The sequence below is a fragment of the Nansenia antarctica genome, assembly GCF_963989245.1.
Source record: "Nansenia antarctica genome assembly, chromosome: 6".
In the NCBI taxonomy this organism is placed as follows: Eukaryota; Metazoa; Chordata; class Actinopteri; order Argentiniformes; family Microstomatidae; genus Nansenia; species Nansenia antarctica.
In genome coordinates, this window is record NC_137676.1 from 30,505,043 (window position 1) to 30,520,893 (window position 15,851).

The 15,851-nt window shown below is 42.2% G+C and overlaps 1 protein-coding gene across 1 annotated transcript in view; it reads right to left on the reverse strand.

The window, feature by feature from the left end:
* The window catches only part of LOC308160429 (uncharacterized protein), a gene marked incomplete at both ends in the record, with an annotated part of 96,362 nt that overhangs the window by 5,617 nt on the left and 74,894 nt on the right, over positions 1–15,851 (reverse strand). Inside the window, 7 exons of the mRNA XM_080534343.1 lie at positions 441–569; positions 4,124–4,255; positions 5,130–5,258; positions 7,012–7,140; positions 8,052–8,180; positions 10,281–10,409; positions 11,101–11,229. Of these exons, the coding sequence (XP_080390469.1) occupies positions 441–569; positions 4,124–4,255; positions 5,130–5,258; positions 7,012–7,140; positions 8,052–8,180; positions 10,281–10,409; positions 11,101–11,229 (906 nt within the window). The remainder of the gene's footprint in view (positions 1–440; positions 570–4,123; positions 4,256–5,129; positions 5,259–7,011; positions 7,141–8,051; positions 8,181–10,280; positions 10,410–11,100; positions 11,230–15,851) is intronic.

Here is a 15,851-nt window from a genome sequence, read left to right on the forward strand (position 1 = left end):
AGCAGGGATGGGGAGGGGTTATGCATGCTAATAACACAGCATTCACAAAGCAGGTTGCTTTACTTGTACAATACTCTGTGCTTGTCCAATGGTGTATAGTAGTCACCTAAAAAAAAGGCTATATAGCTACTCATAGTATAGGTGTTCCTTCCAAGCCACACAAACCGGATGTCAGCCAATCCAACAGCTAGCTAGCGGGACAAACTCTCCCCTGATTGATAGTCGCCGGAATCACAGTCTGACAATAATTTGCAGAGCTGGGGTCAATTCTCACATTGCCCGACAGTCAAATCGCTCATGTTGTCGATGTCCGTTGAAAATAGCTCATTTCCAGTAGCGTGGTAGTGTAGCTCTTTGTCACTAGTAGTGTAGACACACTGTTAGAACCATGGACAGTATACTCCCCAGGTTTATGTATATATCATAGCAGTGCCACTTACTGGTGTTGCAGTCTGCTCCTATGTACCCTGGTGGGCATTGGCAGGTGCCAGTGGTGGTCAGGCACCTCCCGTTATTCTGACACTGGCACGGGAGCTCACAGTTTGGGCCATACAGCCCCTCCCCGCACTCTGAAAAGTCAAACACCGTCTTTAAGAGTAACAAACAACTATATATTATACAATTGTATAATACTGTGTTACAACATGAATTATGGCTATTACTCATTCTACATGATATGGTTAGTTCTGTTAACATTTAATCAGCCATGATCAGCCTGTGAGTAAAGTAATATCTTTGCACTCAATCAAATTTCAGGACCCTCCTTTCATGACTTTTCCTAGATATGTGTGTTCTACCACCCAGTATTCTTACATTTTCAATATCACTTCAGGATAAGCTAATATAAAGCTATTTTGCAGTTTTATTGTGTAGGACGCAGGCTAATTTACAAGCGGCCAACTAGTGGTCGTTGTGTGTAAATAGCAGGTTAGTATTTTAAAGAGGCGGCCCGAGGCGGCTCTTTTAGTAGGTAAAAAGGCACGGCTGTTCTAGTGTTAAAGGTGAAGTATGTAGTTTTTCTATGTCGCTGCCCTCTCTGGCCACACTTAACATTAGAACATTAGAACACCTTTTTCAAATTGAGCTTGGGAATCGACATCATGATGCTGCATTGTGGGATACGGCTGCCATATTCTTTGCTCTCCCAACCGTTTAACATTATAGCGCCTCCAACTGTTTACATTTTCTGTACATCATGCTTCGAGATAGCTAACGAAAATGATAACGAAATGATATACCAAATAACGAAAATAACGAATAAATAACGAAACGATGTACCAAAGAATATGGCGGCAGTGGGCGGACATAGCAACCGTGACGTCATGTTCCCGAGAACAATCCGCTTGTTAAGTCTGACGTCAAAAGTGACGTTTAGCCATTTCCGAGTCCAAACCAGAAATTCCCTCCACCAGAGTACCTGTGAACTACAGCGGTAGAATGACAGTTTAATCGTTTTTTAGACTCAGATCTATTCATACAACAAGGGACGCAGTACGTTCCCGTTTTCTCCATATTGTCAGGGTATTTGAGCCTCGGAAAAGCGCCAAATAAATATAATTTATTATTATTATTATTTCGGCATTTCGAAGACAGCGCCTCAGCCAACGTTGGACCCGGAAACACGTCACGACTTAACAAGCGGATAGCGGCTAACACGTCCACATCATTGTAAACAAACTAAACTAAATCTAAATGATGATCAACCCATATCATAACATCTTAATACATAATGACTAATTGTCTTGGCAAACTCAACAAGAAACCAAATACAGTACCATTCCTTCACAAACAAGGAAAAAGAACCCAATTTCTCCTCCCTAGAGAAACTCAGCCATCCCAACATGGGTTTGGCTCCCATTCCCCCCAGAGGAGAAACATGAGATGACAGTCATGGCCTGCACAGCTGAAATCAATTCACAAATCACCCAGCAGCTCACCTGAACAATCACCACTCCCTTTAGTCTGCAGTTCCACAGTTGAGGATTCAGTTCAACAAACACACTGTGGTAGGAACATTTGCCTATTGCAGTGCTGTGCTCAACCAACTGTTTGCAGAGACCTGGGGCCCGTTCCACTAAGCGAGATTATCTTCTAAGCCTCGATAAAGTTCTAATCGGCGATAATGTTAGCTTGCGTTCGGTGCCATCAATGTGGCTCAAATAATTCGCTGTTTGGTTGCTATGCAACATATCCTTCTGAGTCAGATATAATAGGCTAGGTGCACGATCTCCCTACTTCCTGAAAGGCAACTGGGATGAACATATCCTGTCTCACTCTATTGGTTTAATTGATTAATCAGCTGTGCACTGTGTGTTCCAACAGTTTACCGCACAGCTGATTAATCAATTAAACCAATAGAGTGAGACAGGATATGTTCATCCCAGTTGCCTTTCAGGAAGTAGGGAGATCGTGCACCTAGCCTATTAGCCTGGTCGCGAGCAGGCTAAAAGACTGGCTAAAGTAATGCGTGCGTCAAAAATGTCTCACAGGCGGAAACTACATCCCGAATGACAGTTCCATCAAGTGTCTTTTAGGAAATATTAGTTCCCACTTTTTACGAGATAGATAGATAGATAATTTGATAATTTGAAAGTGTGATCGATCGATAGATAGATAGTTTGATTGTGTGATAGATAACCTGATATTTTGAAAGTGTGATAGATAGATAGATCGATGGATAAATAAATTAAAAAGTGTAAAAAATAAAATAAAATAAATAGGTATGTCTATCAACTTGCATTGCATTTGACACAGCGGTCTGGCTGGCGCAGTGGTTAAGGCAACCAGCTTGAGTTCTGAAAGTTGCGAGTTCGAGACTTGACTAAGTGATTATTTTTTATTTTTTTACATTTAACCGAAGATTTCATGCAAAGGCTGCAAGACACCATTGTAATCGTGTCAGTTCTTGTAAATTAGCCTGCACCATAATTTTATAGCCTACATACTTTTTTTTATTAGATTTTAGATTAGATTCAGACAACGAAATGCAGTAAAAAGTGTGTCCGAAGAGGGATTTTAACCACCGTCTAAAAATTACGAATAGATACTATAGCAGCGGTCGATACCACTAGGCCATTGTGGCGTTATGACGGTTCGTAGCCTGCTGCTGATATCACCCGATAGTAAAATTCATTTATTAAAATATGAACATATAACAATAACTGGGGCTAGTATGACCTACGCATTTAATCGGTCAGCAATTTCTTGCCAAACCATTTCCCTCGCCTTGTTAATTGCGGCAGTATTGCACTATTTTACATCTTATTTTTCCGTCTTCATAAAGATCAATAATTCGGAATGCTGCGCAAATGTAGGACCCCTGCAGAGTGGAGTATCTTCATTTCGACAGATCGACTCTTCGGGGCTCTTTATGTCTGCGTGCACGCGCCCATATCGAAGATTTGTAAGCCGGTGTTCTGTGAACACTGATGACACAAGCCTGATCCTCGTTCGAGGAATCACCTGAGGCTTGAATTCCAATCCCGAGTTGCCTGATCGCCTGATTTATTTCAATCGCCGATATACTAATCCATGTTAGTGGAACGCCCCCCAGAGTGGCTAACGGTGAGATGACTTGGATGCGTGTTGTTGTTTGTTTGATATCTTGGATTTGTTTGATAGCCAATTGGTTGCTGTTGGATGTTTGATATCAAGTTCAGTTCATGGTGAAGTTAAAGGGGCGGTACATCATTTTGGGAAAACTATTTCATTACTTGCAAAAATGTTTTATTGCATTGTAAATTATTTCATATTGTTTCTTAGCCGCTTATTTTTGTGTTTATACCTTTTCAAAGGTTTTTCACCTACTACTACTGCTACTACTTGTAATTCTGATGAAAAAGAGACAAAATTAAGTCCAAAATAAAAGGAGAAAGATAATTGCTGTCTGGTCATTGGATGCAAAAAGAGTGGAGTCCCAGTGAAACTCTGGTCAAACGGTCAAAGCCCTTTCAAGTTAGGGGAAGCACAGAAAACCAACACATAACTTGACACTAATTATACTGACTTGTTGGGCCAAAAAGGTTTTTTTGGTACTGGTCTGGCAATCAGAATGACCCCCTTGGCCCTAATAATGACTGCATTCAACGAGGTGAATAAACTGTTAAGTGGATGGGGCACTTGCCTTGATCACAGTTGTCGCCATGGTAGCCTGGAGCGCAGTGGCAGAGGCCAGTGACAGGGTGGCACAGCTGGTGGGTGCTGGAGCACTGGCACACCTGGTTACAGTTCAGCCCATACGTGCCAGGCTGGCATACTGGCAGATAAGTCAAGTCATGTTTATTTATATAGCACATTAACGACAAAACAGCCGCCAAAAGTGCTTAACAGATAAAACACTAGTAAAAAGAAAACGACAAATAAAAAAATACACTGAAACAAAAATCAGGTGCAATACAGAATACAACAGGTGCAGAAATAAAAGTGCAGAAAAGTGCAGTTGTCGGGAGGTAAGATGAAATAAGGAATTGTGTGAATATGTGACTCTCAATGAATTATGTGAATTATGACTCTCAAACCAAGAGGTTTGCCCACTATGCTCTGATATATAGACACCATTACGCGTACTCTAACTGTATAAGCACTGTTGTTGAGTGACATACAGATACAGCCATTCATTCTGCATGATTTTATCACTGCAATAAGCCACGGGCTGTACTTCTTGGAAGAATAGCCTATGATAGGCAAAATAAATCTCAAAAAAGATTCAAGTTTTATTTTGGTAGTGTGAAAAGTTTCAAGATTGTTACTGTGGACAATCGATAGATTAGCTGGGTATTTTAAGTAAAAGTATATGGTGGTTTTATTTGGGTAAAACTGGTTACCAAGAGAGCGCATAGTTGTTCTACAAAGTGTTCTGCGGGTCTCAAGTTGTTTTTATTTCAGAGTCCTGAAAGCTCCATGGCAGTTGCAGTAACAAAGGATCTGGCCTAAATCAACATTCCACCATATTAACCGAATGAACAGCAGACCTCTCTGCACATTTTAAAGTCTGATTGGGATGAATCTAAATTGAAGGTGGAGTAGTAGCATGATAACAAGAATATTATAATAAGTATGAGCAAGAACAATGGACTTGGACTTGCTGAATTAAATGAAAACATTTCTTAAATAAACAAATTATTACTCACCCTGCTCACAGCCGTTGCCGGTAAAGCCAGGGGGACAGCCACACCCACCAGAGACGTGGTGGCAGGATGTACCGTGGGGACAGTTACACCGTTGTGCACAGTCCTTACCATAGGAGCCAGGCAGACAGGCTGTGGTGACAGTGGAGTAGATAATGTCATTTATATGTGCTGAATGCACTACCACATAAGGGCAGATTGTTTAAAGGAATGACAGCTGATGTTTCCAGTGTTCATGAGGGTCTGTCAAAAAATGGATTACACATATTATCCCATAATAGTTAACTGTAACATTTAGTTAACATGTGTTTGATATGTGGGATTGATTTAACAAACAGTAAAGTTATAACAAATATATATATGTTTATTAAAAAAAATAGGTAGCCCTTTACATTACAGCTCAGAATAAGTGTGTAATAACATGGTAATAACCATGGTACTTACCGGTAATTAGCTATAGTGGCCAGTAGCAAGAAAGACTATTACCTTCGTATTACAAGGTAAGTCGGAATATAATTCCCATGTAATTATTTCTGCATGAAAGACGCTTGAACGTAGAAGGTATTATAAATAAGGTGGTATCAGAGCTGGGAAATGCTGTTTTTGAGAGACCATGGTGTCTCAGTCAATGGTAATACATAGACTACCTACAGTAGTATCAGTATAATACATAGACTATCTACAGTAGTATCAGCCTGTCACGAATGGAAACAGAAATTGTCCAGCTCTAATACCACTTAATTTCATCATAACTACATTCTCTGTTTTTAGGTAACAAACCATGAACTTAGTTGTGTGGTTACGACAGGACACAAGGCTAGAACAAAATGGAAATAGTTAGCACATTCCAGTTCTGCTACTATTTATTCTTGATTATAAATCTAATTAACCATAAAGATTCAATGATTGAAGAATAATACGTAAACAAGCGTCTTTCATAGTAAACAAAGAAACCACAGTCTATTTACCTTGTAATTGTCATAACTGTTACTAACTATAAGTAATTACTGGTAATTACTATGTTTATTGCCATGCTATTATCCACTTATTTTGTAATGTAAAGTGTTGCCAAAAAATTATATAACAAAATAATAATAACAATGATGATAATAATAAGTGTACAGTAAACAGGTGGTCCCCCATGATAACAACCATCACTTTGTTAATCGGTGTCACCTCCAAACTTCTAAACCATCTCTACAGCAACACACAACATCCACTCGTTCAGTCTCGTAAACAATTTCCCAGTGGTGTGGGAGATAAAAGCGTGTGACATGTGAATGGACAGAGACTGATAATAATAATAATAATAATAATAATAATAACAATAATAATAATAATAAAAACGTTTATTTGTATAGCGTATATTTGCATATTTGTATTTTTGTACATGTGGTACACAGAGAAAACCAGCGTCAGAAGACCTGAGAGCTATTGGGCTGATATGCTAGCAAAAGGTCCCCTTTTGATCCACCCCCCCTCCCCCTCCCATTTCATTGTGGGCGAGACTAATAACACAAATATTATAACTATTATTATTATTATTATTAATAATAATAATAATAATTAATTAATAATCAATTAATAATAATAATAACACAAATAATAATAACAGTAATAATATTATTATTATGAAAAATAATATTAATATTAATTAAAATGTTCTTAATATTAATATAAAAACAATAATGTATTATTAATAATGATAACAATAACACAAATAATAATCATATTAATAATAACACAAATAATAATCATAACACAAATAATAATCATAACAATAATACAAATAATAATAATAATAACAATAACAATAATCATAATAATAACCATAATAATAGACACCATAATGATAATACTATGAAGCTTTGGTGATGTCACTGACCTCTATGACACCGCGGTCCTCTCCAGCCGGGGGGGCAGACGCACCTTCCAGTCACATGATCACACGCAGCTCCCTGCTCACAGCTGCACTGCTGCTCACAGGCCGGGCCAAACAGCCCAGACGCACATGCTGTTTAACACACACACACACATACACACACACACACACAGCCAAACATAATGACACGTGCACACACATGTGCATACACACACACGCATGCACACACACGAAAAAAAGATGAAGGACTTAGGGCAGTGCCTAGTAGTAGTGTACTACACTAGACGTGACTGTCTCACCTGTCTGAAGCCCAATTTATACTTCTGCGTCGAATTTACGCGCGGCTATGCCGTAGCCTACGCAAGGGCTCTCCCAATTTATAGTTCTGCGTTGGTCGGTCTGCGTCGCGTTGGTCAGTGTACTCATAGCGGCATAATAAAAAAAAAATTGGTTATGCTTGTTGTAAAGAAAATGTCTATAATGCATTGAAATGACATTAAACTAAGATAATAAGATGGTTATCATCATTTTTCAAATCTTTATTAATAAGTAATTACAGAAAAAGTAAATGACATTTCTGTCATGGCTTCCGCATTTACGAGAGAGTCGGAATGTGACGCTACCAAGCGGACCAATCACAGTTCTTATAGATAACAGAAAAAGTAAATTACATTTCTGTCATGGCTTCCGCATTTTGGCCTACGAGAGAGTCGGAATCATGTCGGAATCAATCACAGTGCTTACGGTCTGCGTAGGCACTGCCGCGTAGTTAAATTTTTGGAGAGGTGCGCATCAATCTACGGCGTAGGCTGCGGGCCTACGCAAGCTACGCCGTAGGCTACGCCGTAGATTTTACACAGAAGTATAAATTGGGCTTAACAGAGCTGACCCATCCAGCCTTCTGGACATCTCACCTGTCTGACAGAGCTGACCCACCCAGCCTTCTGGACATCTCACCTGTCTGACAGAGCTGACCCACCCAGCCTTCTGGACATCTCACCTGTCTGACAGAGCTGACCCACCCAGCCTTCTGGACATCTCACCTGTCTGACAGAGCTGACCCACCCAGCCTTCTGGACATCTGCACTGGCCCTTCTGGTGGTCACACACACCACCGTTCACACACTCACAAGGCTGTGCACAGTCCACCCCGAACCAGCCATGGGCACACTCTAGAGAGAGAGAGAGAGAGAGAGAGAGAGAGAGAGAGAGAGAGAGAGAGAGAGAGAGAGAGAGAGAGAGATCGTTCATATGTCAAGTTAGGATTCAGCCCATTGACATAAAATGTGTCACAGCCCTGCATGTCTGTTGAGTGTGACGTGGATGTATAATATGTGACAGGGTCTGGTAAAAAGGCACAAAGTAGGGCAAGGTAATTTTTCTTGTTTTTTTTCAGATTATGAAAGTGCAGGTTGTAAGCTTCAAATGATGTGTCATACATTGAAATCTGAAAAATATTTGAAGAAGATATGCTTATTTGAATGTTGGTACACCTCAAACTCTCTGAATCAAAACGCGCTTGCTACCATCACATTGGTAGCTAGCTATCAGCTAAGCAAAGAACATTGCTATGAACATCTAACTGCATGTTTAGCACATCACAACATGCTGATAGAACATTAACATGATAAAAACACAACTACACATAATTAGATGATCACACAGTCCTTGCTTTTGAACATTTTTATTATTTTATTTATTTAACCTTTATTTAACCAGGCAAACATGTAAGAACAAATGCTTATTTACAAATGCAGCCTGACCAAAAAGCAATGGCTCTTTGGGGGGGGGGGGGGGGGGGGGGTGGGAAGCTAGAAATAAAACAAGGTTAAATAATTTCAAAAAATAAAACACTGGCAAATACAGATGCATTAAAATACTAACAGTCAGAGAGAGGGGAGAGAGACTGAGGAGGTAGGGGTGAGGAAGAGCGGCGGTGAGGGATAGCGGGGGTAGTGGAGCAGGGGTACTTAAAATGAGGCAGTGATGGGTTATGGGATGGGTGAGAGACGGTGATCAGCAGGTGCATTGATCGACTATGGTTCGATGCAGGATTTGTTTGAAAGCAGTGAGTGAGGTGTGGGCGGTGAGTTTGAGGGTGTTCTGTAAGGTGTTCCAGTCGTGTGCTGCAGCGAACCGGAAAGCGCTGCGACCGACAACAGTACGGGCTTTGGGGATGGTGAGTCGGACAAGATCACTGGATCTTAGAACGATGACGGGGCGGTGAGAGAGGTGCAGAAGGGATGAGAGGTAGAAAGGTGTTTTGCAAAGTATGGTTCTGTAGATAAGATGAAGCCAGTGACAGAGCCGTCTGCTGTGAAGAGATGTCCAGTCTACAAGGGTGTACAGATCACAGTGGTGAGTTGTGAAAGGCGCACCAGTGGCAAAACGAATGGCGGAGTGATGGAGTGTGTCGAGTTTCCTGAGGGCAGACTGAGATGCCATCCTATAGATGGTATCGCCATAGTCGAATATGGGCAGGATGGTCATCTTGACAAGGGTATGTTTGGCTGCACGGGTGAAGGAGGCCTTGTTCCGGTATAAAAAGCTTAGGCGAGCTTTGACTTTTGTCTGCAGGTGCTTTATGTGGGTGGTGAAGGAAAGGGATGAGTCCAGCCAAAGGCCAAGGTATTTGTAACACAGAAGATCTTAGGGGGGCTGCTGACACGAGGTCTCAGGTCAAAAAGAATGCACTTTGTTTTTTGGGTGTTGAGGAGAAGATGTCCTAAAATGTACGTTTGTTTACAAGCCACTAACCAATCCAATTTGTGAATGATAAGTATTTAGTGATCCTAAAACTGTTGTTTGGTATATCGAGTGGGCTCTTCAACACTTCAACTTTCGTAATATTTTGAAAAAAAACGGAATGTGGAGGAGTGCAGTGTAATTATAGAATTAGATCAATATCATGCAAGAAACAATGACCTGGCTGTGTTTAATAATGAACAATCATTAGAATATCTCTGAACTGGGGGCACTTAGGTGGCGTAGTGGATTAAGCGCTGACCATGTACCGCAGGGCTCCCGGTTCGATTCCAGCCGCGGACATATCCTGCATGTCATCCCTTCTCTCTCTCTCACCCATCCTTCCTGTCATAATCTCTACTATATCTGTCATTAAAAAGAAAAAATATGAGTGGGACTGCCCACTATAAAAGAATATCTCAGAACCATGGATTACAGTTTCTACTGGAACCATAGACTACTTTCAAGGTAAGGCACCAGCAGACTTTAAATGGAAAAATCCTGAACCAATCGTTTAAGCTACTTACCAAGTTCGCATGCGAGCCCAACCCATCCAGCAGTGCAGGAGCATTGGCCGGAGATGTGGTGACACAGGCCCCCGTTCTGACACAGGCAGGGCTGCCCACAGTCCGGCCCGTAGAGGCCAGCTGGGCATCCTGACAGGGGGACATAAACACAACAGGCGCGATTCTGAATTGTATTCCAGGTATTTCAACGACTTTCAAAAGGCACTCTAAAAAAAAAGTTGTTGTCATTTGAATGGATTTGGAATTTGGAAATACTTTACAAAAATATTTTCAATTACGATTTGTTTTTGGAGGGAGCCATCCTATATGTATCGATATATATGTGTTACGGTATATGTGGGAATACGGTACATGTGGGAAAACAAGGGTTAGGATTAGGTGCTAGGGTGACTTGGTACATGCTGGCATGTCTAAATCTAACCCTAACTCTACCCCTAACCCTAACCCTAGCACCTAACCCTAACCCTAGTTTTCCCACGTACCGTATTCCCACATGTACGATAACATATGCATCCTATATATCCAGACACTATCTGCATTCTGATTGTGTCCACATCAAAAGGTGGAAATGGATCAGATCTGTGGAAGTGGAAGCCCTTTGCATTGTAGCTGCATGGCGGACATGTCAACATTCAACCCGGACACAGAGAACGTTACCCACATTCGGTTTGTTGACCTTTATGGGGCCATGTGAATGGACATTTGAAACCAAATCTGATTTGAATCTGAATCTCACCATGCACAGAAGACAGACACACACGCACACGCACACGCACGCACACACACACACACACACACACACACACACACACATACATACCTTTCTCACAACTGGGGCCTGTCCAGCCTGGCGTACACTGGCACTGCCCACTTCCAGGATCACAGCTGGCATGGTTAAGGCACTGGCAGGTGTGGCCACACTCCCGGCCGTAGGACCCTGCAGGGCATGCTGGGACAGAACACAGTGGGGGTGTGTTAACACACAGTAACACACACAGTAACACACACAGCCGTGACATGTGCTTTTGTATCAGTATACACAGGGTGTCATGAAACATTTAGAAAACATAATACCACATTGTCCCTCTCTCTCTCTCTCTCAACATAGAGTGGCACAGCTTTCTGGCTGCCAGGCGTACACACACACACACACACACACACAGGCGCACACATGCACGAACACACACACGGACACACACACACACACACACACCACTCTTTTCCAGTACAGAGTTGACAAAAGTCAATTTTGATCATAGGGATTATGGAACGGCACATGCAAACAGGCACATACAGGTGGTGTTCATTTACAAAACAATGAGTGAGAGAGAGAGAGAGAGAGAGAGAGAGAGAGAGAGAGAGAGAGAGAGAGAGAGAGAGAGAGAGAGGGGGGGAGAGAGAGAGAGAGAAATGCCACAATGGGGTGTATTCATGAAAACATTACCACCTCATTAAATTTGTGCCACTTTCTTCTTTAAATGGCTACAGAGATTCCTAGTTTGATATGTGTTCCTCTATTCAGACTCTATTCCTAGTTTGGTATGTGTCCCTCTATTCAGGCTTTTACAGCGACACAGTTGTAGAGGGTTTAAACTTGCCTCACCGCTAAAAACTACACCAAAGTATCAGGAATACCTGAACAATCCAAGGCCATGACACAATGTTGACATACTGGATTTTGGTGCCAAGTCTTCATCTTCATGTATCAGTGTCTACAGTAAGAGCATTTCTAGGCATTCTTAGGGGAGTTGACAAAAAGTCTCAAAGAAACCGGTGTAATTAATACGCTCGTCATCTGAACGTTTATGCTTTCTTGATAAAATAAATAGTTCTACTGCAGGGGTCAACCCCTTGCGCGTGCGGCTCTATGCCTGTCTGTGTGTGGCTCTTTAATGCATTCATTAAAAGTGTTGATGTGGCTCTCTCTCTGTGTCTCGTAGCATATTGGAAATTGATTGATTGCGTGTGTGTGTCTGTGTCTGTGTCTGTGTCAGTGTCTGTGTCTGTGTGTGTGTGTGTGTGTGTGCGCTTTTGTGAGCCCACATGTGGTTCTTTGCGGTACCCCAATAATGGCCACCCCTGTTCCAGTGTTTTGGTCCGCATGTCGGCAACCAATCAAAATGTTCAGACTTGACTCGTTAGTCACGGCAAAATTCTGCAACGCAATGGATTGGGTGAGTAATCCCCCACTGCTACCTAGTTCACTAGAACACTACTTTACATTGTTAGCAGGCTCACAAAACAAGCTGTGTTAGTTGACTAGCGATGTGTCGTTGATTTTCAACAACGCGAGAAATGTATTCACATTTTTCGAAAGAAAAGTCTGAACGTTACATCGGATGCCGACATGCGGACCCAAACACTAGAACGGCTCACATTCTGAAAGGTTCTCCTCAGACAGGTGTCATCAGCGTCAAGTTGGTGTGGATGACGCTGTCCTCTACCTCCTCCATCATGCTTACTCCTACCTGGATGAGCCGGGAAGTCAGGTGAGGATAATGTTTTTCGACTTCTCAAGTGCCTTTAACACCATCCAGCCTCTTCTACTCCGAGAGAAGCTTTCAGGTATGGGGGTTGATCCCTCCACTACATCCTGGATCATGGACTACCTCACTGGACGGCCACAGTCAGTCAGGCTGGGGAACTGTGTCTCGGACACAGTAGTGAGCAACACCGGGGCTCCGCAGGGAACTGTGCTGGCTCCCTTCCTGTTCACCCTGTACACATCAGACTTCAACTACAACTCAAGAGTCCAGCCACGTACAGAAGTACTCTGACGATACAGCCATAGTGGCGTGCGTGAGGGATGGACGGGAGGGGGAGTACAGGGACCTGATAGGAGCCTTCAGCGTCTGGAGCGAGAGGAATGGTCTGCTCCTCAATCAAACCAAGACCAAGGAGCTAGTTATAGGGTGAATCCCAATTCACCACTCCAGCTCCGTTTTCACCCCTAATCTCCGTTTTGCGCGTTCAGGTGTAGCCGTAGTGGCGTCCCAATTCATTACTCATTAGGGTTAGGGTTAGGGTTAGGGTTAGGGTTAGGGTTAGGGTTTTCCATGGCTCCGTTCGGAGCAAATCTTGACCCTTGTTCGATTCGGAGCCATGAGACTCCCTTCCGGCATGCATTGCGAAACATCTACAGAAATGTTATTTTCGCTCTCGTAATACGAGCCTGAAATGTCATTTACTTTTTCTGGAATTACTTGTAATTAAAGACTTGAAAAAATATGATAACCATCGTATTATCTTAGTTTAATGTAATTTCAATGCATCATAGACCTTTTCTTTACAACAAGCATAACAAAAAAAGCTATTATGCTGCTATTGTGCCTATGGAGGAGAGCCCCATTGAAGCGTCAAGCACAGCCTTCCCATAATATAATATATTATATAATAATATAAGGAGCGCGATTCACATCGAGATGTACATTCCTGTTTAGAAATAAAAGATTACCTTTGGCGTTTGACAGCGGATGATGATAGACATATTTAATGTGAAGTTATCTATCTAACGTTAGGCTGATGTGTGCATGATAGACGCGCATGACATGTTTTATTTACAGCTATGGCACGTATTAAACCAAAACAACCCGCAATCCTATCCGAGCAGTTGTTATTATGTAATATTGTTGATGGGTTATATAATTTAATGTTACTTCAATGCATTATAGACCTTTTCTTTACAACAGGTGTAACAGAGTTGGGAATGTATGTTTAGTTGTGGTGAATGTAGATGAGTTTCGCCGTGCTTGAGCAGCCCTGGTTGTTGTTGGAGCCCCCCTTTGGAGTTTGGGTGTACTGCAGGTCTGCGCGTTCTTTTGTCCTTCTGTTGTTGCCGTACTTACGGTGGTACCAGAATATGGCTGCCATCTTAATGGGTATGTGCGCGATGTAAAATGCTCCTCGTGTTTTGTTGTTTGTGTGGAGAATCTTGTAATGTAGGGTGAAAATGTTGGTGTAGTACTGTGCTGTTTGTTTTTACATGTATTGTGATGATGTGATGTATTGTGATGATGTGAAACAGAACATTTATTGTATGTTATTTTGAATGCGCAGATTCACAAGAGTTGCAGACCGAGGAAGAATTGTGTTTTATATGTCTTCTATGCAGGTATGTTGCTCCACATGTTGTTTGTAATTGTTATTTGTAATGTTTGAGGGAAATTTGTGTTCTTTCTGTAAACAAATTATCCTGATGTGAAATATACATACACGGTGGGACAACCAGAATATGGCTGCCATCTTAATGGATTCACAAGAGTTGCAGACCGAGGAAGAATTGTGTTTTATATGTCTTCTATGCAGGTCAATAAAAATAATTGGTTAAAAGAAGGTTGCCTGTTTGACCATCGTTACACTGGTGCCGTGACACGTCGATCTCAAGATCAGCTGAACGCCGATCTCCGTGGATGCTGCGTGGATGCCAGGTCTTAGTGTGATAGATCAAGTGTGGTCAGAGTATTATAGTAAATGGTCATTCAGTCTGAGGTCTGTGATTATATCAGTTTAAAAAGTGCTTTGATTGTTTTGGTTTTTATGTCCTGCTGTAACTTTATATTTTTTTTAAACATTATTATTATTAGTTTTTTTTTTCATTCAGTAATATTACACAACGCAAGTCTGTACCACTATGGCTCAGAGGCCAGGTTTTAATGATGAGATTTTTGCCAGTCCAGTGTTGGCTATGGGGAGGGGTGCATGGGGGGCATGTCAGAGCTTTTCTGACAGTGCTGTCATCGGTGGGTTGAATAGTAGGGAGGTGGGGTGTTCCCAGTTGTTTACTGACAGTGGTAGAGGCACAGGGTCAAGTCAGGACCCAGGTTGTGCTGCTGTCGGGCAGTTTACAGGGGAGGCTCCTCCCACATCCACACCCAGTGTTAATGACACTGAAGCTCTTCATCACCTTTCAGACATGATGGGTCAGCTAGGTGCTCAGATTGGCGAGTCCATTGTAACCAAGTTAATTTCAGCTGGTGTAGTTCACCCAAGTAGTATGAGCAGTGCACACCTCAACTGCACATCGCCTCCAGATCCTGTAACTGATCCTAATGTTGTTAGACAGGAGGTTCCGCGCGTTACTGTGAATGTAAAATCAGACAGGGAACCACCAATGTTCCGAGGTGATAGTTCTGATAAGTGTTCAGTCCAGGACTGGATTGACATGTCTAAAGCTTATCTGAGAAAGCAGAAATGTCCAATGCATGAACAGGCTGAGGAGCTACTGGCAAGGCTGATGGGTAAGGCAAAGGATGTCGTGAGGGTTGGTTTGCGTAGCGATCAGACACTTGATGTGAAGCAGAACCCTGATCTCATCTATGATATCCTTCTCAAGTACTTCAGTGATGTGTCATCATGCCTCCCGTTGTCAGATTTCTATGCCACTCTACCCAGACCCAATGAGAACCCTGTAGACTACTGGTTGAGGATCAACAAAGCAGCTGATGTAGCTGGTGAGGGCCTTCGCAGACAAGGTAGGAGGATGGAGAACGTGGGTGAAGAGGTAGCACGGATGTTTGTCAGGCATTGCCCGGACTCTGGACTATCCCGTATTCTGGATTGCAAGGCTATTGA